This window comes from Schistocerca americana, chromosome 7 (genome assembly GCF_021461395.2).
Source record: "Schistocerca americana isolate TAMUIC-IGC-003095 chromosome 7, iqSchAmer2.1, whole genome shotgun sequence".
Taxonomy (NCBI): domain Eukaryota; kingdom Metazoa; phylum Arthropoda; class Insecta; order Orthoptera; family Acrididae; genus Schistocerca; species Schistocerca americana.
This window is the reverse complement of record NC_060125.1, coordinates 258,461,530-258,484,096: the sequence shown is the minus strand read 5'-3', so window position 1 is coordinate 258,484,096 and position 22,567 is coordinate 258,461,530. Positions and strand designations below refer to the sequence as shown.

The following is a 22,567-nucleotide window of genomic DNA, read 5'->3' as shown; positions in this document are numbered from 1 at the left end:
AATTGCCTTAAGAAAAGACTTCGTAACAGTTGTATTTAAATTCGTTCTTAACATATTTCTTTTCTTCGGAAACGCCTCTCTTGCCATTGCACGTCTACATTTTATATCCTCTCCAATTTTTCCAGTATCAGTTATTTTTCTGCTCAAACAACAAAATCAGCTACTATTTTAGTGCTCTGTTTCCTAATCTAATTTCTTCGGCATCATCTAACTTAATTCGATTACATTCAATTGCCTTTGTTTTACTTTTGTTGATATTCATATTATATCTTTCTTTCAAGGGACTGTCTATTACGTTCACCTGCTCTACCAGGTCTTTTGCTTTCTCTGACAGAACTACAATGTCATCAACAAATCTTCAAAGTTCTTATTTATTCTCTCTGAACTTTAATTTCTCCTCCAAATTTTTCATTCGTTTCTTTAATTGCTTGCTCAATGCAGAGACTGAATAACATTAGGAGTGGGCTACAATCCGATTTCACTCCCTTCTCTTTCATGCCTTTTGACTCTTATAACTGCCGTCTGGTTTCTATAAAAGTTGCTGCTAACCTTTCTCTCCCTACATTTTACTCCTCCCACCTTCAGAATTTCAAATAGTGTATTCCTCATTTTGTCCATTATAATTATCCGGGCTGTTATGCCGTGGTCGGTTGATGAATTCTGAGGTGATTCCCAACGTTTCGTCTCCGACTGCGGGAGACATCTTCAAGGGGGTCCGTAGCTTGATGGAAGGTCCAACACACACACTGGCTCGCTACTGTGTGTGTTGGACCTTCCATCAAGCTACGGACCCCCTTGAAGATGTCTCCCACAGTCGGAGACGAAACGTTGGGAATCACCTCAGAATTCATCAACCGACCACGGCATAACAGCCCGGATAATTATAATGGACATGACATTTCCGGCCGTGAAAGTTTACATTTTAGTATTCCTCATTTTGTAACAATAAACTATTAAGCTGACATTTCAGTAAACTTCACACTTGCCAGCACCTGCTTCCTTTAGAAATTGAATCATTACTTTGTTCTTGAAGTCTGCACCTATGTCGTCTATCTCATACGGCTTGCTCTCCAGATGGAACAGTTTTGTAATGGCTGGCTCTTCCAATCAGTAGTCCTGAGGCAACGTCGTCTACTACAGGAGACTTGTTTCGACTCAAGATCTTCAGTGCTCTATCAAATTGTTCTCACATTATCAAGTCTCTCATTTCATCTACATCTACCACCTCTTCCCTTTCAGTATTATTGTCTTCGAATTCATTTTATTTGTGTAGCCCTGTGAATACTATAAACACAAATATCTACAGAGGTGTGCTGAAAACTAATGCCTCCGAATTTTTTATTCTGTTCGCGGTTGAGGTGTTATATGTCATGCATGTTACACGGTCGACTATCCTGCTTCGCTGACGCAAGTTACAAATCTCTGGCCCTAGAGAGCTCTAAATTATAGCGTGCAACGGTGTGGTGTTTAACGGTAAATATGTCAGTGCGTGGGAGACCCTTAAAGACTGAAAGCCCAAATTCGAAGAGTTCATCCACTCATGGCGCACCCTCTCCTTCAACATCACAATGTCAGACCACACACGAGTACTACGGTATCTACGAAAATCCGAAGCCTTGGATTCACTGTAATCGATCATTCTCCATACTGTCCCAACTTGGCCCCATCCAATTTTAATCTGTATCCAAAACTTAGGTTGGTATTGCTCTATCAAATTTTCTTTTACAAAGAAATTTGATAAAATTTTCTCTGACAAAGATCTCTGACGTGTCACCAAAGGAACTATTAGAGTGTCATCAAATATTTCGTCGAAGTTCCTTTAGAATGGCCGACGAAAACTTATTACTTGCTCTGCAGCTTCGTGTACAGCAGTTCCATTGTCATTATATTCTGAAGAGGAACAGGAGAAAAGGAAACGCACTTGGGTGAAGCCGTTGGTTTCACGGCAAGACAAGAAAGACATACAACAAAATCTGTGACGGGAGCTGCAAGACGAGGATCTAAAGTCGTATCAAAATTACGTGCGAGTGGACGAGAGTACATTTCGGTATGTGCTCAGGAGGTGGCTCCTCATATTACGAAGCAGGACACACCTCAGAAATGCCATATCCGCAAAAGATAGACAACTGTAATACTTCGATTTCTTGCAGCAGGAGAAAGCTACTGTAATTTAAAGTTTGGCGGACTCGAGTGTTAATAATATCTGCAAATTATATCTCTGAACTTTGTTTACATTCTTATTACTTAAAAACTATTATCATCTCTGATCTTTTTCACATCTACAATGAGCCGGCTGGAGTGGCCGTGCGGTTCTAGGCGCTACAGTCTGGAGCCGAGCGACCGCTACGGTCGCAGGTTCGAATCATGCCTCGGGCATGGAGTTATGAATTGTCCTTAGGTTAGTTAGGTTTAATTAGTTCTACGTTTTAGGCGACTGATGACCTCAGAAGTTCAGTCGCATAGTGCTCAGAGCCATTTTACAATGTTTTGAGTTTCATTAAACTTATAAATACATCATTTCTTGTCTTTTATAGACCTTCTACCATAAACCATAACAGAAAGTATTCGAAAAGCGCAGTGCATATTGACGAAAATACTTGTAACACCGGAAACGGGGCAAAGTATTTATAAAGGACTGAAGGTGGAATATCTTAAAGCGAATGACTGTTTAGTACATACTTTAACGTATTTTAATTTCATCAAAAGTTGTATAATTTCTCCTTTATATCCTTAAGGTTACATCTTCACGACTAGTGGCCTCCGTAATATTTTCATAGCTCTTTCTCTTTACTCTATTTTCTATTCGGGATGCAGCGATGCTAGCGCTCCATTACATTTCTCCATGCAGTCAACAGAAGACGAACGCTTTCTTTGATCAAATCTAAGTCGATGCGCTAAATTTTATCAAAGAAAATTTGACCAAGGCCTAACTTTCACAAAGTTCCTTATCACACTATCGGATTTTATTTGACAAAAAAACTTTGTCAAAGAAAATTCTTTAGTGTAATACCTTCATTAAAGAACACCTTCGAGGACTTCACATTGATAAGGATGAAGCGGTGCAAGCAGAGGTGAGGTCGTGGTTCCACCAACGAAGTCACGAGACAAGCTAGAGCACTATCCAGTTCTACAGCCGACTTTAATAGAAATGGTTCACTCGTTATAGCTTCAGAGATCTCATTTGCAGAGACGCTAGTTAGTATAGCCTTCAGCTAAGTCAGTAGCTACGACCTAGCCAGGAGCCACATACAGTTTATGCATTGACAAATGATCTATATGTGTGAAGCAATCAGAATTGTAAAGAAGTGTTCGCAGTTCAGTCTGTAACTGCGCTTGTAAATACTATTGTACAAAGTCATGATCGACGTTCACCGCTGATGCTGAATTAAAGCTAAGTATTTAATTGTATTCCGGTTTGCTAACTTTCTAATTACCTAAGATATTCCGTATACATCCCGTCAAGTATAGTACATTGATCCTCACGTCAGCCTACGTGATCAACACGTGCACTTAATGGTCACACCTCTAGATCAGACTTAGAGTCAAATTGAGTGTTTCAGCCGGGTCACCCCTTTTTCCATGAGGCCCATAGTTCCGCCTCATACATAACATTAATAACGTTTGTTTTATTTGAAAAGCTTTGAGTTTTCACATAAAAAATTTAGAGGGATTACTTTTCAGCACACTCTTGTATACGTATTTAATAATATTTGTGTAAAACGTAGTGCATCACAGTTTGCGTATCTTCTGTAACTGTCAGAGACTGTTTGGTTTTTATTTTGCTGTATTTACTATTTTTTTATTTAATACTGTTTGTTTATGTTAGAATCATATCTGCATACTGAAAATGTTTAATAAAATTTAATTGTGGATTATATTTTGAGGGAGCGAGAGTGTGAATTATCGATAGCTAGCGACTTTCGGTATAAAAATGAATGAACAACAGTTATGGTAGATTGGTTGTTTACCGGTGTGCGAGAATGTGAAGCGAGTTTATGACCGCGGAAATACAGCCTGTTACCGTTGTATTGTGGACTAAAAAAATAGTTGACAAGGTGTTTTTATATGTTACATGTCTTGGATTAATATTCCACTTAATGACGTAAAGATATAAAGATTGCGACACGGAAATAGTGCAGAAACCCATTTATTATGGGGATGGTTTAGAAAGCACTAATGCGAGCTGCCGTGTTAAAATTCCAGTGTGTCTATTTGTGTTTTATCTTGAACTGAAGTAACGTGGAAAAATGTAAAAGTGGTGAAAGTGAAAAGACAGGTTTATCGAGTGAACTGATTTCAATATTGACCACATACTCTGAACTGTGTACCAGTGTCATTGTGCTTCTTACTGTGAACTAACATATCGTGGGAAAACACGAAAGCAGTGAAGTTGCGGTATGGCTTTGGCGAGTGAACTGATTTCAGTGATGAGCACAATTCTCCGAACTGCGTACTATATACAAAAACTACTTAGCTCGGACTATGGTCGCCTGTGCCTATACAATCAGCGAAGTTAGTACACGCTACATTGTTGAGTACGGATTACATCCGTGTTGCATCATCGACCACAAACCCTTACTCCAACCAGAAGATAATATGCATCTTTTATTATATCTACATTACTGGCCATTAAAATTGCTACACCACGAAGATGACGTGCCACAGACGTGAAACTTAACCGACAGGAAGAAGATGCTGTGATATTCAAATGATGAGCTTTTCTGATAATTCACACAAGGTTGGCGCCGGTGGTGACACCTACAACGTGCTGACATGAGGAAAGTTACGAACCGATTTCTCATATACAAACAGCTGTTGACCGGCGTTGCCTAGTGAAACGTTATTGTGATGCCTCATGTAAAGAGGAGAAATGCGTACCCTCAAGTTTCCGACTTTGGTAAAGGTCAGATTGTAGCCTATCGCGATTGCGGTTTATCGTATCGCGACATTGCTGCTCGCGTTGGTCGAGATCCAATGACTGTCAGCAGAATATGGAATTGGTGGGTTCAGGAGGGTAATACGGAACGCCGTGCTGGATCCCAACGGCCTCGTATCACTAGCCGTCGAGATGACAGGCATCTTATCCGAATGGCTGTTACGGATCGTGCAGCCACGACTCGATCCCTGAGTCAACAGATGGCGACGTTTGCAAGACAACAACCATCTGCACGAACAGTTCGACGACGTTTGCAGCAGCATGGACTATCAGTTCGGAGACCTTGGCTGCGGTTACACTCGACGCTGCATCACAGACGGGAGCGCCTGCGATGGTGTACTCAACGACGAACCTGGATGCACGAATGGCAAAACGACATTTTTTCGGATGAATCCAGGTTCTGTTTACAGAAACATGATGGTCGCATCCGTGTTTGGCGACATCGCGGTGGACGCACACTGGAAGCGTGTATTCGCCATCGCCATACTGGCGTATCACCTGGCGTGATGGTATGGGGTGCCACTGGTTACACGTCTCGTTCACCTCTTGTTCGCATTGACGGCGCTTTGAACAGTGGACGTTACATTTCAGATGTGTTACGACCCGTGGCTCTACCCTTCATTCGATCCCTGCGAAACCCTACATTTCAGGAGGATAACGCACGACGGCTTGCTGCGGGTCCTTTACGGGTCTTACTGGATACAGAAAATGTTCGACTGCTGCCCTGGCCAGCACATTCTCCAGATCTCTCACCAATTTGAATCGTCTGGTCAATGGTGGCCAAGCTACTGGTTCGTCACAATACGCCAGTCACTACTCCTGATGAACTGTGGTATCGTGCCGAAGATGCATGGGCTGCTGTACCTGTACACGCCATCCAAGCTCTGTTTGACTCAATGCCCAGGCGTATCAAGGCCGTTATTGCGGCTAGAGGTGGTTGTCCTGGGTACTGATTTCTCAGTATCTATGCACCCAAATTGCGTGAAAGTGTAATGACATGACAGTTCTAGTATAATATATTTGTCCAATGAATACCCGTTTATCATCTGCATTTCTTCTTGGTGTAGCAATTTTAATGGCCAGTAGTGTACATACAATCACTTTCTAGATAAGCTGCAACGGAATTATTTACCAAGAATTACAATTACGGAGATTGTTTGTGTGCAGCCAACGTGGGACAACACTCGCCACATCGCACAGCTAGGTTTCCCATCGGCGAGCTTTATAATTGTTAAGTAACTCTCGTCTCGCTGTTATTTTTATAATGATTTGTAAAATAAAACCTCAGTTCGTTTTGTTGAAATCACATGTATGCCTGCTTATTGTTATGCGCTTCATATAACTCAGTAACAAACCCACTGAAATAATTTTCTTCCAGCAGTTTGAAGCACTGACATAAAACTTCAATAATTGTGTTATGCTTTTTGCAGTAAGATTTTAATGCAAATTGTATTTATCTACGTTAAACTATTTTAGCACTTGCATGCACGCTTTACAAAGTCTTGACTTCCTATATTAATAACAAATATTCGGCTTCATTTTCTATCTTTTGTTTTATTATTATACTTAAATTGGCATTAGCAGTATCTTTACGTGTTGCTCTTTTTTGGTATGTTTGGTGAGATTTTGTACTGTCTTACACAATGTTTCAATCAAAATGTTAGTGAAATACACGCGCAGTAAAGTGTCCTTCGTTATGAGAGATACTTTTAACTTGTCACAGCAGACTGTAGATGTATTTCTAATGGTAAAGCGTTAAGATTGCGGGCAAGCTGTAAACTTGATAGTTTCCCACTGAAAAAACTTTGTTTACATTAAAAAGACTTACTATACTTCAGTGTTCCAAAGCCACGAGAGAACTTGTTTCCTTGCGTTGATTATTCTACTACCAGCGACGCTTCTATTTGGTAAATTCTAGGAAGAATCAAATTTTATTATTTTTAGTGAGAAATCATATTTCTTCCTCATATTTTAACATTCTTCGGCTGATTTCATGCATATTTTAACAGATGAATCCAAATTTTGTTAGATATTCTATATTTTCTACGAACGTGGTCATTACTGACAAGAAGATTAATTTAGAGAGTAATCTTGGTTTAGCTACAGCATCTGTACATTATTTCCACTTTTCAACTTTTCCTTCTTTGTTTGGTACTGTTTTCCCGTCTGAGTGAATTTAATACAGGTACTTCCGTTTTCTCCAAATTTCTCTCTAATTTTCCCATAGGCTGTATCTATCGTTCCTTTACTTATACGTGCTTCTATACACTTCTTTATGTCCTTCAGCCATTCCTACATAGCCATTTTGTACTTTCCGTCAAACTCAATTTCCTAACGTTTGTAATTCCTTTTGTTTGCTTCATTTGCTGCATAATTATATTGTCTTCTCTCAACATCAAAATTCAATATCCCCCATTATATCCAAAATTTTCTCACTAGGCATTGTCTATTTACCGTTTTGATGCTCTATTGCTTTCAGTATTTCATCTTTCTAAGCTATCCATTCGTCTTCTAGCCTATTCGATTCATCTGTTTCGGTCAATCGTCGCCCAGTGCTCTTCTTGAAAATCTCAAAATCTCTGGTTCTTTCAGTGCATTCAGGTCCCGACCTTAATTTCCTTCCTTTTTACAAATCCTTCAGGTTTCATATATGGTCCATAACCAATAAATTGTGGTCAGCACATCTGCCCCTGAATAAGTTTTACAGCCGATCAGAAAAATGTCTTATAATTATATAGTCATCTTCAGGTCTCTTCCATGGATCAATTCGTCATTAATGATTCTTAAATCAAGTATTGGTGATGATTAAATTATGCTCTGTGCAAAACTCTACTAGGAGGCTTCCTATTTCATTCCTTTCTCTGGGTCCATTTTTTCTTTCTCTCCCTGTTCCTGTTATCGTATTTCCATCCTCTACCACAATTAAGTTTTCATCTCGCTTAACTATGTGAATAATTTCTTTTATTTGATCATACTACATCCCTTTTGTCTGGTGTCTCCACAGATACACCTGCGCTGTGGTTGGAGCTATGTACAGCTACCTTTGTCGGTGAGGCGCGCAAGCCATCTCACCTCAGCAGAAGCTTCGGTTCATGGGGATGCAGGGAACATGACTTCACATAATGTTCCGTTGCTCTGCATGCTGCCATTTCGATGTTGACTCAAAGAGCCATGCAACTGTAGGAGTAGCAGAAGCTAACACTGAGGGACAACAAACTACAGTCAGTGGGGCCAACTATCCGTCTGTGGCACAACTCATACAGGTCACTCCGATGTGATGAAGTAAACCTGACTCCCACCCCCGAATAGGGTACAGTCCAATAACACGTAGCTTCATACTCCAGCAACAAGAAGACACCACCCCCTCTTCCCCTCCCCCAGACTTGTGGTGCAGAAATTACTATACAACTTATATGATTAGTATAAAACAGCCAACCGGTTGCAACCAGATTTATTGAAATTGGCTGTTTTATGCTTATCATATTCTTGTATGATTGCTGTTTCACAGCCATGTTTAAAATTGTATACAACGTATTTTAACTGAGCTCATTTTATAGTGTGAAGAGAGGGCAGAAACAAATTTAGATGGAGATCTGCTCTCTATTTTACCTGATGAGGAGAGGAGGGTGCTTAAGCTTTTAAAATTTTGAATATTGTCTGGCTTCCAGAGTAAGCTCGTAGGCTGGAGATTTTAGTGTGCTGTGGAGCAGCTAGCTCATCGTTTTTATACCCATGATCAGCCAGACTCAGTATGCTATGTTATTGTAGTTTCATTCTTCCAACGCCTTTTTCATTTTTATTTTAAATTTTAGAATTGACAGAATGAATGATTTTCGTGCATCTTTATGTACTTGGGGAGGGGGCATTTTTTACATTTTAATTGCAGCTGAAGTTTTAGTAGACTGCCTCTTATAGAATTTTGGCTCTAGCATCGTACACCCAAATCACATTATCATCATCACACGGAAACAGACCTTCCTCTTCCGCCCTGTGGTTTCCAATATTGGCCCTTGGAAAAATACAGGGTGTTTCAAAAAGGATATACGTATTTCGAATGCTTATATTTATTAAACGTTAACACACACGAATATGAAACTTTACACACGTATTTACGAACATCTCAAGTTCAGGTTACAGATGTTCAATGTGTCCTCCATCAGCGGCACGAACAATATTACATCGATACTCAAATTTCTCCCGTACTAGGGCAAGCATGTCCTTGGCCACTGATGTTATGGCAGTACGGATCTGGTTCTTCAACTTCCAGGTTCTGTGGGAGTGGAGGTACATAAACGTTGTCTTTAATGAAACCCCAAACGAAGGAGTCAGAGGGTGTCAAATCCGGTGACCGTGGAGCCCATGGTAAGTCGCCAGCTCCTTGACGTCCAATCCAATGCTTCGGTAGACGATCATTTATCAATCAATCTGTGTGTGTGTGTGTGTGTGTGTGTGTGTGTGTGTGTGTGTGTATAAGCTCTGGGGCTATATGCCGATTGGTTGTCTCATTTTAATGATTGCTAGATCAAGTGGTCTAATTGTGCTATCTTGGAATCTCAGAGAGTCTACAAAGCAAAACTTGACTACTTCTACCACCTTGGCTTGTGACAATGGTGTTTCAAGGTACAGTTGGGCTAGTTCCATCATCTTGGGGCGATTTCAAAGATGTTGCAAAGCGTAACTGACTAGTTCCGCTATCTTGGATTTTTCTAATTTTCTGCTAGCACAGCTGGGCTGTTTCCAACATTTTGAGATTTTTAATTTCTGTCACCGCCATCTTCGATGTTTTAGTTTTTCGTCACCGAATTCTCGGATTGCGCCATCTTGTATTCTGATGTCATCGGTTTGCATCAACATGTAGGCAACCCACATGGGTAGCATCAAAACGTGGGACAGATAGTACCTTCCCATACTACTTATTTTTCGAATTCAGTATTATACTTAAGGAAAAATCAACGGTGGGAAGACATTTTTATTAACTGTAAGACAGAAGAAAGGTACAGCAGTAACACATGATGGTAACCTTACACTAGAAAGGCGTCACATTTCTCACAGCTGTAGTAGAACAAACGTACTAAAATTGGAGAGATCTTTAGGACAGTTTATCACTGGAACTTCATATTTCCATAACACGCAACATAAATATGAGTACTACCAAATCTGGGATGTTGGCTTTGCAGACACTGAAATTAATCTGGCGGTTGATTAGGTTTACTAAAAATTTTGTTTTGCACTTGTAGCAACTGAAGCTGTGCCATTACTTTCTTCATAAGCACAATCTCAGCTACATGTCCTGTGCTGTGAGTGGCTGACAAGATCATATGCCCTGTAATGTGACTGGCTAACAGAAGGAAATTAAGCAACCACCAAGATGATTGCATTGTTTGCGAAACGGATATGCCATATTTGGTGGTTTTCGTATTTATATATCTTTATCTGATACACCGCATTAAAGGTCTTTCCAAAGTGGGTCACCTTGGTAAGATTGTTGTGCTTAAAAATCAGAATAATTGACGTCGGTCTCTACAGTCTTTCATCTCATTATAACTAAATTTAATGTACATAAAAGAGAACAGGAAATAATTTTATTTCCAAGAATACTGACGTAACTCCTAAAACTCACATGGACACCGCGGTATTTGACGAGTTCCTTTACTCTGTCGACGACATAGAAGTTGCCATCAGCGTCGTAGTGGCCCACGTCTCCAGTGTGGATCCAGCCCTCCTTGTCTACAAACTCCGGTATTACGGCCAGTCCTTTGAAGCACAGCTCACCGTCGACCTCTGGACCGAGACACTTTGCGGTCTGCAAGTCCAATACCTGCAGACAGAGCAGTCACAAATTTTACGGACACATGGTCTACGTTGTCAACTAACCCCGTACACTGAATCCAGATCGTATAGGGTGCTTCACAATAGTTTGATGATTTCAAATTTGAATAAAGCACAAACTAATCGAGAAACAAAGTTGAACATTTTCCACAAGGTGCAACATTTATTCAGGTTTACTTATGAAGTACTGCATTCGACAAATGACGACCATTCGCGGCTTCACAATACTCGAGGTTTTTCATCCAGTTTTTGAATACATCTTTCGTAACTGCTAGGGGAATTCTGGAAATTTCATCGCCAATTCCATCTGTTAACTGTTGCAAGCTTCTCGGCCGGTCAGGGTACACTCTTGCCTTTAAACAACCTCGTAGGTAAAGTCCAGCACGGTTACATAAGGCGAGCGAAGTGTGTTCTCGGGAGTTCTAAGTATTTTCCTTGGGCCGGTTGACATTCGATTCGATGCACTGGTGTTCGCAAGGAAGTTCCTCACGCAGTTCAATATTGTTCCACGAGCAGGAAGTGGACGTCGCTGCTGAATCTTGAAATGCTTACGAAAGGCATGGGAGATTCGCCGTAGCGAAAACAGCACTCCATCGCGAACGCACGATTGTGCTTCGACCAATACATGATGTTGTGTCGGTAGCTGGGCCGACACCGTGAAGTTGAGATGGCTGAAAAGGCAAGCTAGACTAACGCTGTAGCCGATAGGGCACGCAAGGCTACCGCCGACGGGCGTGAAGTCTGGAACATGAGAACTTATAAATGAATAAGAAGAAAAGTATGTAGATGCTTATTACTTATCTTTTTATTAGTTCTTGGAATACATCTCTCTTGAATACTCGTAAGCTATAGGCACTGATACAAATGGCGCCTTGCTTGTTCGTAGCCATTAACTTAGCTGATGGCTATTCTGTCTCTCGGCTAATGAGAGAGAAAGGCTTCGTACAACTGGGCGGTAGCTAGGTTCTCGTACAACTGGGCGGTAGCTAGATTCTCGTACAACTGGGGCGAGTGCTCTCTCGTATCACGAGACCTGCCTTGGTGGTGGCGCTAGGTCTGCGATCACAGTGGCGACACGCGGGTCCGACATGTACTACATGGACCGCGGCCGATTTAAGCTACCACCTAGCAAGTGTGGTGTCTGGCGGTGACACCACACATGATTACTAACCTGTATGTGGGATGAAACTTGTTACGGTACCACCGTCGCTGTATTTTGCTTTCAGCGCGCGCTGTTCAATTTTAAAATCCTCAAAACATTGTGAACCACCCTCTATGTAAAGAATGATATATTTCGTGAAACGCAGCAATCTCTTATTTCATTTGTTTACTTTGGCACTCATCGCTATTATACCCACTAACAATTCTCTGCCTAAATGAAAAATGGGTACCTTCAGCGCCATACATTACTGCATAAACTGGAAGATTCTGAAAACTGGTTGAATGTACCGATTCACTGGTCGGAGGAAGGCGGAAACTTAGCACTTTCGAGAAAACCATGCTTTGTGATGTATTCGAAACAACCTAAAGCCCGATAATTGCTTTTCTTTTTTACTTTTTAATAGTGCGTACGTCTACATTCTCAGTTTTCAGAATGTGGGAAATTATTAGTAATTAAAGAAACATACAGCTGGGCATTATCTCTGCATATCTATTCTGCATTGACACAGATGACCAGGTATATCTTTTGTACACAGAACATACTTTAGCTCCGGCCACATCGAAAAAAAGACAATTAATATTCCTGAAAATATCGAATTTGAATCGAACAGCTTAACTGAAAACAACACGAACAATTTCTGTTGTTATCAACAAGAAATTCTTGCTAAACATTACATAGTTTCTTATGTGTGAGTACGAATTTAACATATTAATTTCTTTTTCTTATGCGCGTTGCGTGTAACAGAGAAGCACAGTATAAAGCACAGAGTATCATTCCATACGTATTGGTGATTGCGATACTATCACGCGATGTCTACGCGAAGTTATATATGTGGAGAAGTTTAGATTGTACTTTGCTAGCTTAATATATCTATGGAAACTAGTTGACTTACGATGAAATTAAACCAGTAGTATTCACTTCTGGTCACGTTATAAAAAGATTGTCTCACACACCAAAAATAGGTCAAACCTAATATAAACACAGGCTGAAACCATCCTTTGTAAACTTAGTACACAAGAATAATTGCAATTACGGTAGAGCCCAATGTAAAGATACAGTGTTCATGTCTGTGTCGAAAGTTATACTGTAATCTACTATAATTAACAGAAATAATTACAGTATTATTATCAATGTATATTACATGAAATTTTAATACAAAAACGGTGATATTTCGACTTACTTACTACATCAGACAGTGTCATTATTAGTAAAGCTAAAACCCATAACCAGTTTTATGTGTTGCGATGAAATAAACTGATCTTAAAAGCGTTTTGTGTATTTCGACTACGTTAATTTTTGATGGACACGTCGCAAATTGTCTGACAATAGGTGATATTTGTAGTGGGGGAACTGGATCAAAGCTGACTTACGCACCTCAACCCTTCTTCGACAGTCAGCAAGTTGAGTAACTGAAATGTAATCACTAAAGCTGTTTATGTTATAACGTCTTTGTGATAGCTAACATAATATTTTAGGTACCGTATCTACATCTACATCAGATGACAACTCTGCAATTCACAGTCAAATGACTTGCAGCGAGTTCATCGAACCACGTTCGAGATATTTCTTTACCGTTCCTCTCTCGAGGAGCGCGTGGGAGAAACGAATATTTTAAACTTCTCGAGCGAGCTTTGATTTCTCTTCTTAAAATGATCATTATTCCCTATTCATGTGGGCGCCAACAAAATATTTTCGCATTTGGAGGAGAAAGTTGTTAATTGAAATTTCGCAAAAAGATCCTGCAGCAACGAAAAACGCCCTTGCTTCAATGACTCGCGTATTATATCAGTGACACTTTCTTCCTTATTTCGCGATAATACGAAACGAGGAGTCCTTCTTTGAATTTTTCGGATGTCCGCTGTCAACCCTATCTGATGCGAATCCTACACTGTGCAGCAACACTCCAGAAGAAGACGGACAAACGTAGTGTGGGTAGAGTCTTTAGCAGACCTGTTCCATCTTCTAACTGTTCTCGCAATAAGTCACAATCTTTGGTTAGCTTTCTCCACAACATTATCTATATGATCGTTCCAATGTAAGTTAATCGTAATTGTAGTCCCTAAGTATTTTGTTAAATTCATAGCCTTCAGATTTATGTAGCCGAAATTTAGCGGATTCCTTTTAGCGCTCATGTGGATAACTTAACACTTTCTTTTGTTTAAAGTTAATTGCAACTTTTCTTACCATACAGATATTTTGTCTAAATCATTTTGAAACTGGCTCTGATCATCTGATGAGGGCTGCTCAGATTGTGTCCCAAATAGTTTCTTGGGGAGCACCAGACAACAATTCTGTTAAATACGATGACTTTCCGTCGTCAGTTACTTTGAATTATGACCTTGAGTAAAGAGCTAGTTGTGTTTCATAAGAACGATATTTTCTGGACCCATTTTTCAAGAAACAGTTTTTTTTTTTTTTTTTTTTTTTTTTTGTAATTCAATGTTCGTACAGAATATATGTTTCAAAATCCTTCTGGAAATAGACTTTAGTGATGTGTGTCTATAATACAGCTGATTACCGCCATGTCCTTTCTTGAGTATTGATGTGATTTGTGCAATTTTCCAGTTTTTAGGTACGGATCATTTGACGAGCGAGTGGTTGTATGTAATTGCTATGTATGTAGCTACTGTACCAGCTCACTGTGAAAGGGATCTAATTGGTATACAATAGGGACTGGAGACTTGCTTTTATTAAATGATTTAAGCTTGCTTTATTATTCTTAGTAGCGTTACTGTTATTATTATTGTTATTAAGACTTGCCCGTGTTGTGCAGTTGTTTCCTCACTCTTGTGTTCTGGGTGTTTGTATTTATTCTGTGAAACCACGAATATGTTAGTCGACAACAACACTACTGCATCTGGTAATGAAGGCCCTTTAGTCGGCTTACCGTGAATTTTTATCACTGTAATACTTGATAGTACAGGGTGATCAAAAAGTCAGTATAAATTTGAAAACTTAATAAACTGCGGAATGATGTAGATAGAGAGGTAAAAATTGACACACATGCTTGGAATGACATAGGGTTTTATTAGAACAGAAATAAATAAATAAATAAATAAAGTTCACAAAATGACCGACAGATGGCGCTGGACAGCAAAACCACTACCGTGACCGGTGAGAGGTACGCCGATATGTTACAGAATCTTATCATCCCCAGCCTGGCTGATAAACACCTGCTGGAACGTACGATGTTTATGCACGATGGCGTTCCAGCCCATATTGCTAGACGCGTGAAAGATCTCTTGCGCGCGTTGTTTGGTGATGATCGTGAGCTCAGCCGCCACTTTCGTCATGCTTGGCCTCCCACGTCCCCAGACCTCAGTCCGTGCGATTATTGGCTTTGGGGTTACCTGAAGTCGCAAGTGTATCGTGATCGACCGACATCTCTAGCGATGCTGAAAGACAATATCCGACGCCAATGCCTCACCGTAACTCCGGACAAGCTTTACAGTTCTGTTCACAACATTATTCCTAGACTACAGCTATTTTTGAGGAATGATGGTGGACATATTGAGCATTTCCTGTAAAGAACATCATCTTTGCTTTGTCGTACTTTGTTAAGCTAATTATTGATATTCTGATCAGATGAAGCACCAACCGGCCGCGGTGGACGTGCGGTTCTGGCGCTGCAGTCCGGAACCGCGGGACTGCTGCGGTCGCAGGTTCGAATCCTGCCTCGGGCATGGGTGTGTGTGATGTCCTTAGGTTAGTTAGGTTTAAGTAGTTCTAAGTTCTATGGGACTAATGACCTCAGAAGTTGAGTCCCATAGTGCTCAGAGCCATTTGAACCATTTGACTTTTTGATCATCTGGTATTTGCACAACCGTCCTGAAATCATTCACGATACGTTGGGTAGTACTCTATACGTTTGCTACTTCCAAATAAACAAACCGAATGCGGACAACCAGTAGATCATCGTATGAACTCCAAACAGTCCTTTTACGTATCAGGAACATGTTGTCTCATACAACAGTTGCACGTATATTAAAATATAAAAATCTGACAAGACTAGGGCTCGAACCCAAACCCTTGGTACGACAAACTAATGCTCTAACAGCTTCCCCATTTTGTTTTTCCATTTTGTTGGTCATTGTTCTCGTCATTTGGTTTGGACGGTCGTCACATGACATCCCTTCAAGTTCATAGTTGAATAGATAATTCAGTTTATATATATACTACTGGCCATTAAAATTGCTACACCACGAAGATGACGTGCTACAGACGCGAAATTTAACCGACAGGAAGAAGATGCTGTGATATGCAAATGATTAGCTTTCAGAGCATTCACACAAGGTTGGCGCCGGTGGCGACACCTACAACGTGCTGACATGAGGAAAGTTTCCAACCGATTTCTCATACACAAACAGCAGTTGACCAGCGTTGCCTGGTGAAACGTTGTTGTGATGCCTCATGTAAAGAGGAGAAATGCGTACCATCACGTTTCCGACTTTGATAACGGTCGGATTGCAGCCTATCGCGATTGCGGTTTATCGTATCGCGACATTGCTGCCCGCGTTGGTCGAGATCCAATGACTGTTAACAGAATATGGAACCGGTGAGTTCAGGAGGGTAATACGGAACGCCGTGCTGGATCCCAGCGGCCTCGTATCACTAGCAGTCGAGATGACAGGCATCTTATGCGCATGGCTGTAACGGATCGTGCAGCCACTTCTCGATCCCTGAGTCAGCAGATGGGGACGTTTGCAAGACAACAACCATCTGCACGGACAGTTCGACGACGTTTGCAGCAGCATGGACTATCAGCTCGGAGACCATGGCTGCGGTTACCCTCGACGCTGCATCACAGACAGGAGCGCCTGCGATGGTGTACTCAACGACGAACCTAGATGCACGAATGGGAAAACGTCATTTTTTCGGATGAATCCAGGTTCTGTTTACAGCATCATGATGGTCGCATCCGTAATTTGGCGACATCGCGGTGAACGCACATTGGAAGCGTGTATTCGTCATCGCCATACTGGTTTATTACCCGGCGTGATGGTATGGGGTGCCATTGGTTACATGTCTCGGTCACCTCTTGTTCGCATTGACGGCACTTTGAACAGCGGACGTTACATTTCAGATGTGTTACGACCCTTGGCTCTACCCTTCATTCGATCCCTGCGAAACCCTACATTTCAGCAGGATAATTCACGACCGCATGTTGCAGGTCCTGTACGGGCCTCTCTGGATACAGAAAATGTTCTACTGCTGCCCTGGCCAGCACATTCTCCAGATCTCTCACCAATTGAAAACGTCTGGTCAATGGTGGCCGAGCAACTGGCTCGTAACAATACGCCAGCCACTACTCTTGATGATCTGTGGTATCGGGTTGGAGTTGCATGGGCAGCGGTGCCTGTACACGCCATCCAAGCTCTGTTTGACTCAATGCCCAGGCGTATCAAGGCCGTTAATACAGCCAGAGGTGGTTGTTCTGGGTACTGATTTCTCAGGATCTATGCACCCAAATTGCGTGAAAATGTAATCACATGTCAGTTCTAGTATAATATATCTGTCCAATGAATACCCGTTTATCATCTGCATTTCTTCTTGGTGTCTCAATTTTAAGGGCTAGTAGTGTATATATAAAAACCAGCCATCCCCCTGACCGAATACGCTGAGCTACCGTCCGGGAACCCTATGGGAGATCTGCACGACAGACGTTCACAGTTATGCTTCTCCTGTACTCTGCAGATCACTTGTTACCTATTACTTACCTTCTAGGCCCGTTCTCCTGGACGACAGCACTTGGCGCAAACTACATTGCAGTTTTGGTCGCTAATGTCTCGATATATAGCGATTGGTAAAGACCTCACGTCTGACATCTGGAGGCCTGGGTGGAAGTAATGTTAAGCGACGTCCTGAGTACCGTGGCGACTGAGCGCTGTACCTTGGCTTGCAGCCCGGCATTGATTCGACCCACGGAGCCAGGTGGCGGCGCGTGGGCTCTGAGGAGCACGTTGCACAGCGGGAAGGCCTCCGTCTGGCCGTACCACTGCGTCATCGGACGGCCCGTGCGCGCCTCCACCCACGCCTGCGTCTCCGCGCTCAGAGCGGCGCCTCCTGTCACACTCACACGCACGTGCTGCATCGCCGAGCGCAGTCGGCCTTCCGGAGAATGGCGAGCCAGCGATACCCACTGGTTCGGTGGCATGAAGATGACGGTGGGCTACGAAAAGATACACGTCACCTGCACCCATCCTGTGACTCGTCACACTGCATTACTGGCCGAAGTGTAGCCAAACTAAGAACAGAACACACTTGCTGAACAGGGCATCGGAACCTGTACACTACGAGATTAAGTTTAGTCGCAAGGTATTTTGCTCATAACAGTGTGAAAAATGTGTAATTCTAAAAGTTATGTAACTTAATGATATACATTAAAAGAAAATTAAAAAACAGAAATTGTTTTATAGAAACAACAAAAACGCCAAGCGGATACGTTACCTTATCAGTAGAAATCGAAAAAAGACGAAGTACCATTTTATTACGAATAAAAGAAATTTATGACAACTTAACTAAAAGAAGGCGTTATAGCTCTCCCTCTCTGACTGAGAAGCAGAGTTACGTCAATAAACAAATTATTCGAAAATCAAGATATGTAGACTCATACTCTGCTACTGGGGTAACAGGCTCGCAGTTTCTAATTTGCAGCCTCGTGAATATTTATTATTACATGTGCGCCAATTTTATTCACATTTGGATATCGGACTTCGTAGTGAAATAATCCTCTCCCCCCCCCTAAACCATGGACCTTGCCGTTGCCGGCCGGAGTGGCCGTGCGGTTCTAGGCGCTACAGTCTGGAACCGAGCGACCGCTACTGTCGCAGGTTCGAATCGTGCCTCGGGAATGTATGTGTGTGATGTCCTTAGGTTAGTTAGGTTCAATTAGTTCTAAGTTCTAGACGACTGATGACCTCAGAAGTTAAGTCGCATAGTGCTCAGAGCCATTTGAACCATTTTGAGCCCTGCCGTTGGCGGGGAGGCATGCGTGTCTCAGCGATACAGATGGCCGTACCGTAGGTGCAACCACAACGGAGGTGTATCTGTTGAGAGGCCAGACAAACGTGTGGTTCCTGAAGAGGGGCAGCAGCCTTTTCAGCTGATCTGGCCTTGTAACGCTAACCAAACGGCCTTGCTGTGCTGGTACTGCTAACGGCTGAAAGCAAGGCGAAACTACAGCCGTAATTTTTCCCGAGGGCTTGCAGCTTTACTGTATGGTTAAATGATGATGGCGTCCTCTAGGGTAAAATATTCCGGAGGTAAAATAGTCCCCCATTCGGATCTCCGGGCGGGGACTACTCAAGAGGACGTCGTTATCAGGAGAAGGAAAACTGGCGTTCTACGGATCGGAGCGTGGAATGTCAGATCCCAAAATCGGGCAGGTAGGCTAGAAAATTTAAAAAGGGAAATGGATAGGTTAAAGTTAGATATAGTGGGAATTAGTGAAGTTCGGTGGCAGGTGGAACAAGACTTTTGGTCAGGTGAATACAGGGTTATAAATACAAAATCAAATTGGGACAGCTCTAACTCCGGCTGATGAGAGGCGAGTCCCTTCTGAAAGTGATCTTCCGCTGGGCTGAAAGCCCAGATACGCTACTCCGGCGGACGTTGTTGTGACAAAGAGTGGAGCATAAAAAAAGCTGCTCCAGGCGTTACACTAACCTGGCCTATTGTATGGCAGTTTGCAAAGTGTAGGACGCTGAGGTAGCAGTACTACATACAGTACGTGGTACGGAATGTCATAACTAGCGGCCAACTTATGCGACAGTCGTGGCTCTCTCGATGCAATGCCGTAACAGTATCATGAGGTGTCTACATTTCTCTTCTGCTTGCCGGCAGCTGTGGCCGAGCGGTTCTAGGCTCTTCAGTTCGGAACCGTGCTGCTGCTGCGGTCGGAGGTTCGAATCCTGTCTCGGGCAGGGATGTGTGTGATGTCCATAGGTTGGTTAGGTGTAATAAGTTCTAAGTCTAGGGGACTGATGACCTCAGATGTTAAGTCATAGTGCTTAGACCCATTTGAACCATCTCATCTGCCTATTTTCCCTGAGGGCATTTCGGGTCACTACGCACGGACAAATGAAACCAAAACATTCGTGACACCTTTCTTTTATTGCAAAGACAGGGATCTGTTGCGTATTTCTATTAGTAACCTGGCCACTCTGTAATCAAGAAGAAAACACTGGCAGTTACCACTGTCCCAGTGACGCATTTAAACTGCACCACTCACTGTGCCATCGTTCAACTACTTATGTGAGTGGTACAATAACTAAAGCAACTCATTTCTTTCTGAAACCAGGTTGGTTATATTCAGGATTCCAATACATCTTATTATTCGCCACTTCCTTGGCTACAAATCCATATTTTTCAACGTAATCTCCGTTCAATAAAAAGTCCTTTTGTCTGGAAGGACCTGTAAACCCGCTTGGTACCACCTTCTGGTCGGTGTCAGAACCAACGCCTTGCTGCATCGATAACCTTCCCATCAACCACGTACTGCTTCCAATGGCGTGGATCCTTCAATGGGGCAAACAGATGGAAGTCGAAAGGTTCGAAATCCAGGCTGTAGCTTGGACGAGGAAGAACTGTCCAGTGAAATTTAGTGAGCTCCTCTCATGTGCGCAGACTTGTGTGAGGCCTTGTGTTATCATGGAGAAAAAGAAATTCGTTTGCATTTTTGTGGCGACGAACATACTGAAGTCGTTTCTCCAATTTCATGATGTAGCACAATACACTTCGCAGTTGATCGTTGCACCATGAAGGAGGAATTAAAATAAAATAACCTCTTCAGAGTCTCAGAAGACCGTCGCCATGACATTACCAGCTGAGAGTGTGGTGCCACTCCATGGATTGCCGTTTTGTTTCTGGTGCGAAGTAATGAAGTAATGTTTCATGGGTTGTGACGATTTTAGACAAAAACCTCATGATCAACCTCATAATGCGCTAGCAATTCTACACAGATGGTCCTTAGCTGTTATTTATCGCCTTTTGCTGCGTGGCAAGGAATTTGGCGGGCAGCTGGCGGACGAGTGTGTCAGCACAATCAACAGAGATGTCCAGATGTACAGCGAGGTATTTGATTGTGATTTGTCGAGCACCACGAATGAGAGTGTCCGCACGTTCCAACACTGCAGGAGTCACAGCTGTGTGCGGCCGGCCGGCAGGCGTGAGATCAGGTAGGTTTATCCGATGTTACTGCGATGACAGACACCGCTCTCAAGGTCTCACCAAGCTTTTGTTCACTGCCAGGTCTCGGTAGACATTCTGCAAGCGCCTTCGAATATCTGCGATGCTCTGGTTTTCCGCCAAAACAAACTCAGTGACAGCATTCTGCTTTTAACGTATCTCCATTATGGACACCATTTTAAAGGCTACGCATAACGCCCCACATATTAGAACTTCATAAAGCGGGAATACTCCACGATGCACCACAGCAAATTCCATATTTTTCAACCGACAATGGCCGAGAAAAAAATGTGTTGCACTGTTTATTGAACACCCCTCATATTAGATTATACGTATTGTTCGCTGCAGATGTTCCAAAGTGAGAAGATACTCCAGAACGCAGAGCATGTCAGAAAAACAAGAATGCACAATAAATATGCTAATGTACCTTCCACAGATCCCAAGTGAAATGGTCCTCATGGATGTGAAATAGGTTAAAAGAGTCTCAAACTTATTTTCATTTAAAACGTCGTAAATAACTTGTCACAAAACATGTAAGTTTTCAATATACTTGGGTGCATAAGACAATTCTTAGGCTATAATCGTCATGCATCATCAAACAGGAAAATCAATTTACAATTCATGTTTACAATGATCGCATGACCGCACTGGATCTGTACAGAGGCGTATTGTACTCGTATTATTTGATGTTATTAGTAACATATTCACATCAGTTGGTTCTAGTAAAGGAGTAGAAGGAGCTGGACTCCAATAATCCTTTACATTTTTCTTAAACTGATCGTTACTTCTAGTTTAACTTTTTATGGATACTAGCAAGTTATTGAAAACAAGTGTTACTGAATAATGGACAGCTTTCTGGACCAAAGTAAGTGACTGTAAATCTTTGCGAAGATTATTCTTATTTCCGATATTGATTGCGTGAACTAAGATGTTAGTTTGAAAAAGAGATACATTCTTAATGACAAATCTGTTTTGAAAGAACTGTATTGGGAAGCAATAGTGAGTATCCCTAGTTCCCTAAATGGGTGTCTGTAGGATGTTCTTGAGGTCACAACACAAGCCATCCTTTTTTAAATTTTAACTTGGCTTGATGAGTCATCCAAATATACACTATGTGATCAAAAGTATCCGGACACCTGGCTGAAAATCACTTACAACTTCATGGCGCCCTCCATCAGTAATGCTGGAATTCAATATGGTGTTGGCCCACCCTTAGCCTTGATGACAGTTTCCACTCTCGCAGGCATACGTTCAATCAGGTGCTGGAAGATTTCTTGAGGAATGGCAGCCCATTTTAAACGAAGCGCTGCTCTGAGGAGAGGTATCGATGTTGTTAGGTGAGGCCTGGCCCTAAGTCAGCATTCAAAAACACCCCAAAGGTGTTCTATACGATTCAGGTCAGGACTCTGTGCAGGCCAGGCCATTACAAGAATGTTATTGTCGTGTAACCACTC

At 42.1% G+C, this 22,567-nt stretch overlaps 1 protein-coding gene across 1 annotated transcript in view; it reads right to left on the bottom strand.

The window, feature by feature from the left end:
• Positions 1-22,567, bottom strand: part of LOC124622862 (4-coumarate--CoA ligase 5-like) — a 95,963-nt gene that overhangs the window by 9,878 nt on the left and 63,518 nt on the right. The window contains exons 5-6 of the mRNA XM_047148656.1: positions 17,818-18,096; positions 10,557-10,754 (exon numbers count right to left, since the gene is read on the bottom strand). Of these exons, the coding sequence (XP_047004612.1) occupies positions 10,557-10,754; positions 17,818-18,096 (477 nt within the window). The remainder of the gene's footprint in view (positions 1-10,556; positions 10,755-17,817; positions 18,097-22,567) is intronic.